General features: G+C 46.1%; 1 protein-coding gene across 1 annotated transcript; it reads left to right on the top strand.

Moving 5' to 3' along the window:
• Positions 1–149: 149 nt before the first annotated feature.
• LOC130295136 (semaphorin-4A-like) lies at positions 150–4710 on the top strand (the record flags this gene model as incomplete). The annotated part of the gene is given in 3 exon segments (XM_056545515.1): positions 150–310; positions 387–502; positions 3561–4710. Coding segments are annotated over 3 exon segments (558 nt in total), but the record flags the coding sequence as incomplete, so codon positions are not given.
• Positions 4711–7760: the final 3050 nt, after the last annotated feature.

Below are 7760 nucleotides of genomic sequence, written 5' to 3'. Positions count from 1 at the left end.
CTCACCGAGCCCGTACAGACCCTCCTACTGGAGCCCACCAAGGTGAGGCCTAATGTTATCAGCTGGGAGAGGGTGGCCTTGTAAGCTCCGCCCCTTTATATAATAAGCTCCTCCCCTCTCTGAGGTCATCTCTAATCTCTTGCAGAGGGATGTTATATGTCGGCTCCAGAGATGGCCTCCTACAGGTCCCGCTGGTGAACTGCAGCGTCTATAGGTCGTGCTTTGAGTGCATCCTGGCAAGAGACCCGTACTGTGCCTGGAACGTGCCAACCCAGGAGTGCCAGATGGTGCCCTGGACCCTGGAGAATCGGTAAGTGCGTCCCCATCCCAGCCCCATAAATATCCCCAAATACAGAGAGGGACTAAGATGTCTCCATTGTCTACAGCGACCACTGGCTGCAGGATATAGAGAAAGGAAACCCCAACAGCACCTGCCTGAGCCCCAACATGAGAGGCCGGAGCCCACGACCCGGGCACCACCCCGACAACCCCCCCACAAGAGGTGAGCAGAGGGCAAATACTGGGCATCGCCACCGCTGATCTCTAGTAATGGATAGGCTGTATTCTCAGTGATGTCACAGCTGATCTCTAGTGATGGATAGGCTGTATTCTCAGTGATGTCACCGCTGATCTCTAGTGATGGATAGGCTGTATTCTCAGTGATGTCACCGCTGATCTCTAGTGATGGATAGGCTGTATTCTCAGTGATGTCACCGCTGATCTCTAGTGATGGATAGGCTGTATTCTCAGTGATGTCACCGCTGATCTCTAGTGATGGATAGGCTGTATTCTCAGTGATGTCACCGCTGATCTCTATTGATGGATAGGCTGTATTCTCAGTGATGTCACCGCTGATCTCTAGTGATGGATAGGCTGTATTCTCAGTGATGTCACCGCTGATCTCTAGTGATGGATAGGCTGTATTCTCAGTGATGTCACCGCTGATCTCTAGTGATGGATAGGCTGTATTCTCAGTGATGTCACCGCTGATCTCTATTGATGGATAGGCTGTATTCTCAGTGATGTCACCGCTGATCTCTAGTGATAGATAGGCTGTATTCTCAGTGATGTCACCGCTGATCTCTAGTGATGGATAGGCTGTATTCTCAGTGATGTCACCGCTGATCTCTAGTGATGGATAGGCTGTATTCTCAGTGATGTCACCGCTGATCTCTAGGATGGATAGGCTGTATTCTCAGTGATGTCACCCGCTGATCTCTAGTGATGGATAGGCTGTATTCTCAGTGATGTCACCGCTGATCTCAAGGGATGGATAGGCTGTATTCTCAGTGATGTCACCGCTGATCTCTAGTGATGGATAGGCTGTATTCTCAGTGATGTCACCGCTGATCTCTAGTGATGGATAGGCTGTATTCTCAGTGATGTCACGCTGATCTCTAGTGATGGATAGGCTGTATTCTCAGTGATGTCACCGCTGATCTCTAGTGAATGGATAGGCTGTATTCTCAGTGATGTCACCGCTGATCTCTAGTGATGGATAGGCTGTACTCTCAGTGATGTCACCGCTGATCTCTAGTGATGGATAGGCTGTATTCTCAGTGATGTCACCGCTGATCTCTAGTGATGGATAGGCCTGTATTCTCAGTGATGTCACCGCTGATCTCAAGGGATGGATAGGCTGTATTCTCAGTGATGTCACCGCTGATCTCTAGTGATGGATAGGCTGTATTCTCAGTGATGTCACCGCTGATCTCTAGTGATGGATAGGTTGTATTCTCAGTGATGTCACCGCTGATCTCTAGTGATGGATAGGCTGTATTCTCAGTGATGTCACCGCTGATCTCTAGTGATGGATAGGCTGTATTCTCAGTGATGTCACCGCTGATCACTAGTGAAGGATAGGCTGTATTCTCAGTGATGTCACCGCTGATCACTAGTGATGGATAGGCTGTATTCTCAGTGATGTCACCGCTGATCTCTAGTGATGGATAGGCTGTATTCTCAGTGATGTCACCGCTGATCACTAGTGATGGATAGGCTGTATTCTCAGTGATGTCACCGCTGATCTCTAGTGTATGGATAGGCTGTATTCTCAGTGATGTCACCGCTGATCTCTAGTGATGGATAGACTGTATTCTCAGTGATGTCACCGCTGATCTCTAGTGATGTCACCGCTGATCTCTAGTGATGGATAGGCTGTATTCTCAGTGATGTCACCGCTGATCTCTAGTGATGGATAGGCTGTATTCTCAGTGATGTCACCGCTGATCTCTAGTGATGGATAGGCTGTATTCTCAGTGATGTCACCGCTGATCTCTAGTGATGGATAGGATGTATTCTCAGTGATGTCACCGCTGATCTCTAGTGATGGATAGGCTGTATTCTCAGTGATGTCACTGCTGATCTCTAGTGATGGATAGGCTGTATTCTCAGTGATGTCACTGCTGATCTCTAGTGATGGATAGGCTGTATTCTCAGTGATGTCACTGCTGATCTCTAGTGATGGATAGGATGTATTCTCTGTGATGTCACCGCTGATCTCTAGTGATGGATAGGCTGTATTCTCAGTGATGTCACCGCTGATCTCTAGTGATGGATAGGATGTATTCTCAGTGATGTCACCGCTGATCTCTAGTGAATGGATAGGCTGTATTCTCAGTGATGTCACCGCTGATCTCTAGTGATGGATAGGCTGTATTCTCAGTGATGTCACCGCTGATCTCTAGTGATGGATAGACTGTATTCTCAGTGATGTCACCGCTGATCTCTAGTGATGGATAGACTGTATTCTCAGTGATGTCACTGCTGATCTCTAGTGATGGATAGGCTGTATTCTCAGTGATGTCACCGCTGATCTCTAGTGATGGATAGGCTGTATTCTCAGTGATGTCACCGCTGATCTCTAGTGATGGATAGGATGTATTCTCAGTGATGTCACCGCTGATCTCTAGTGATGGATAGACTGTATTCTCAGTGATGTCACCGCTGATCTCTAGTGATGGATAGGCTGTATTCTCAGTGATGTCACCGCTGATCTCTAGTGATGGATAGGATGTATTCTCAGTGATGTCACCGCTGATCTCTAGTGATGGATAGGCTGTATTCTCAGTGATGTCACCGCTGATCTCTAGTGACGGATAGGCTGTATTCTCAGTGATGTCACCGCTGATCTCTAGTGACGGATAGGCTGTATTCTCAGTGATGTCACTGCTGATCTCTAGTGATGGATAGGCTGTATTCTCAGTGATGTCACTGCTGATCTCTAGTGATGGATAGGCTGTATTCTCAGTGATGTCACTGCTGATCTCTAGTGATGGATAGGATGTATTCTCAGTGATGTCACCGCTGATCCCTAGTGATGGATAGACTGTATTCTCAGTGATGTCACCGCTGATCTCCAGTGATGGATAGGCTGTATTCTCAGTGATGTCACCGCTGATCTCTAGTGATGGATAGGCTGTATTCTCAGTGAATGTCACCGCTGATCTCTAGTGATGGATAGGCTGTATTCTTAGTGATGTCACCGCTGATCTCTAGTGATGATAGGCTGTATTCTCAGTGATGTCATCGTTGTGATGTAATATTCTCTCTCTTTCCAGTTGCTAACTACAGTCAGGCCTATAACTCCATTGTTGAGCTCCAGTGCCCCCGGCTTTCCTCTAGCGCCACCTACAGCTGGAGACATCTTGGACAGTTGGTGGAGACGCAGGTGGTCACTCCGGGGGGCAGTCTGGTTGTCATAGTGAGGAGCGACACGCTGGGTCCGTACGAGTGTTGGGCCAATGAGAAGGGTTTCAGCTACAAGGCGGCCCAGTACTGGATCAAGGACCCCAGCGGGGTGGGCGTCAGTCACCGCTGGCACCTACAACCGGGACAGTAACATGGCGTTCGAGGACGGCGTCTCCTACATCAGCGACCAGCACAACTACTTCAAGCCTTTTGTGGCGGTGACGGTGCTGCTGGTGCTGGCCGCTGTTGGGGAGCTTGGTTCTGGCGCTCTACACCTGGCGAGACCAGATAAAGGCCAAGAGTAAGATCCAGGGCTGCAGCACGCCCGAGTCCGAGAAGCTGTCCGCCGCCAAGACGCAGGAGAAGACCCCGCTCAACGGCTTCTGCCGCTACGGCCGCGACATCGCCAAACCCTGCTGCGTCCCCTGCAGAGCCGGCGGCAAGATGGATGTAGACAACAACAGCGTCAACCTGACGCCAAATGGGGAGGCACCGGAGGCGGCATCCGATGTGTGAGCCACAATGTCGTGTGTGGGACTCCACCTCACTCTGCGGACAGACCGCCATCTTGTTTTTCTGTGGGGTTAATGATGGATATTCCAGTGAGATTATGGCGGTCGTCAGAACCACTAAGCGCCGCCGCGCGGGACCAAATAGGACTTACAGAACCATGAGCCAAGATGGCCGCCGGGCGGATGGACGACTGTTACCCCTTTTATAATGTGAACCCATTGTATATAGATGTGACCACTGCCGGGTGATGGAGGGCACGCCGCCTCTGTTACCGCCATGACGCACAAACTGCCTCAGTGCAAATATGGAACACGCGCGACCAAAGCTCAGAGTGCGACTGCGCAAATGTGTCCGTGTGTGTGTGCGCACCTACCTGTGTCCGGGGGAGGGGGGTCGTCTGTTGTTGCAGTACCGTATCAGTATTATAGGGGGCGCCGTGTGCATGACCAGTCACTGCCAGTGTGGACTTTATTATTGTTTTATATAAAAGACAAAAATCTGTCAAAACTTGTGTCATCATTTTATTGTGACCTGCAGAACATCGCTCTGTCCTCTCTATAGATTCATAGTGATATATCCTGCAGACTATTACACCTCTGACCTCTATAGATACATAGTGATATATCCTGCAGACTATTACACCTCTGACCTCTCTATAGATACATAGTGATATATCCTGCAGACTATTACACCTCTGACCTCTATAGATACAGTGATATATCCTGCAGACTATTACACCTCTGACCTCTCTATAGATACATAGTGATATATCCTGCAGATTATTACACCTCTGACCTCTCTATAGATACATAGTGATATATCCTGCAGATTATTACACCTCTGACCTCTATAGATACATAGTGATATATCCTGCAGATTATTACACCTCTGTCCTCTCTATAGATACATAGTGATATATCCTGCAGATTATTACACCTCTGTCCTCTCTATAGAGATACATAGTGATATATCCTGCAGACTATTACACCTCTGACCTCTCTATAGATACATAGTGAAATATCCTGCAGACTATTACACCTCTGACCTCTCTATAGATACATAGTGATATATCCTGCAGATTACACCTCTGACCTCTATAGATACATAGTGATATATCCTGCAGATTATTACACCTCTGTCCTCTCTATAGATACATAGTGATATATCCTGCAGACTATTACACCTCTGACCTCTCTATAGATACATAGTGATATATCCTGCAGATTATTACACCACTGACCTCTATAGATTCATAGTGATATATCCTGCAGACTATTCCACCTCTGACCTATCTACAGATCTGCAGAACATCACTCTGTTCTCTCTACCTCCTGATACATAGTGCTATATCCTGCAGGAAATATAGTAGTTATACACCTCCCCTCCAGCTCTATCTGTATACTGCTGCTATCACTATAGGATCAGGATATATAGTCATTATAATCCTCCCCTACAGCTCTATCTGTATACTGCTGCTATCTGTATACTGCTGCTATCTCTATAGGATCAGGATATGTAGTCATTATACTCCTCCCCTCCAGCTCTATCTGTATACTGCTCTATCTCTATAGGATCAGTATATATAGTCGTTATACTGCTCCCCTCCAGCTCTATCTGTATACTGCTGCTCTGTCTGTGATCAGTATATATAGTAGTTATACACCTCCCCTCCAGCTCTATCTGTATACTGCTGCTCTCTCTATAGGATATTGGATCGGCCCATGGTAAGTGACATTACCCTCAGTGTCTCCCGCACTACAATCTTATACCATAAAGTCAGTGACGCCGATTCCCTTTCTCCTCATCGTAATATTTCTCTATAAATGAACTTTGAAAAGGAAAAGGTCTTAAAACTGATGTGAACGGACCCCAAACACTTCTGAGCAGTTTAGGCTTCTGGTTGGTGGAGTCTAGTCAGATGATTAGATGAGCTGCAGTGATCAGACTCCACCTCCTCTCTGCAAAGCCAGAGGAATCATGGGAAATGTAGGCAGCATTAGAAATACTTTCTGTTCTGAAATATAATCGCGATGGACAAAACCCCATGCCTGCCACATCAGAAAAAACAGGTGAGCACAAGACCCTCTACATTATTCTCCAATCCTTTAGGGCAGTGGTCTTCAACCTGCGGACCTCCAGATGTTGCAAAACTACAACTCCCAGTATGGCTGTCCGTGCATGCTGGGAGTTGTAGTTTTACAACATCTGGAGGTCCGCAGGTTGAAGACCACTGCTCTAGGCAAAAGTATCTAAGCAAAAAATAATTTCCCAGAAGCTAAACCTAAAGAAAACTGCATTACCACCTGTGACCAGCAGATGGTGCTGCTCACAGACAATTGTAAAATATTGGTTTACTATATGGACATAATAACGGTAGGAATCTAAGCTTAGATACAGCTCCTTAGCTCACAGGATCAAGCATGATAGGATTAGATACACAGACAGACAGTATCACATATTACAGGCTTTTAGATACCACAGCTCAGCCATTAGTATTACATATGATAAAGTTGGATACATCAGATGAAAAGGCAGTATCACACATAATCAGCTTAGATACATTGGCATAGTGGACAGTATCATGCATGACAGGCTTAGATACATTGGCATAGCGGACAGTATAACATGGTCAGCTTAGATACATTGGTAAAGCAGACAGTATCACACATGACAGGCTTAGATACATTGGCAAAGAAGACAGTAACACATGATCAGCTTAGATACATTGTAATAGTGGAGAGTATTGCACAGGCTTAGGTACAATGGTATAGTGGATCGTATCACACATGAAAGGCATAGATACATTGGCATAGTGGTCAGTATCACATGAACAGCTTAGATACATTGATATAGCAGACAGTATCACACATGGTTGGCTTGGATACATTGGTATAGTGGACAGTATTAGACATGATCAGCTTAGATACATTGGTATAGTGGACAGTATCACACATGATCAGCTTAGATACATTGGTATAGTGGACAGTATCACATGATCAGCTTAGATACATTGGTATAGTGGACAGTATCACACATGATCATCTTAGATACATTGGTATAGTGGACAGTATCACACATGATTAGCTTAGATACATTGGTATAGTGGACAGTATCACACATGATCAGCTTAGATACATTGGTATAGTGGACAGTATCACATGATCTGCTTAGATACATTGGTATAGTGGACAGTATCACATGATCTGCTTAGATACATTGGTATAGTGGACAGTATCACACATGATCAGCTTAGATACATTGGTATAGCGGACAGTATCACACATGATCAGCTTAGATACAGTTCAGCAGTTTCATTATATCATATCGCCCTTTAATAAATAATGATGTAGATTTTGACTTTCGCTCTTTTTATTGTGCTCTGTCACCACCAAGTGGACAATAGAGGGAACTGCAGGTGATGATGTTCACATGTTCTATATCTCTGGAGCAGATCTATAGATTACATGGGGGGAGGGGGGGTTATACCTCTAGCGTGATTGTAGGGGGCGCTATATCTCTGGGGTAATTGTGTGTGGGAGGGGCTATATCTCTGGGGT

The sequence above is a fragment of the Hyla sarda genome, chromosome 11, assembly GCF_029499605.1.
Source record: "Hyla sarda isolate aHylSar1 chromosome 11, aHylSar1.hap1, whole genome shotgun sequence".
NCBI lineage: Eukaryota > Metazoa > Chordata > Amphibia > Anura > Hylidae > Hyla > Hyla sarda.
Note: the sequence above shows the minus strand (reverse complement) of the source record. Positions and strands in the feature narration are given on the sequence as shown.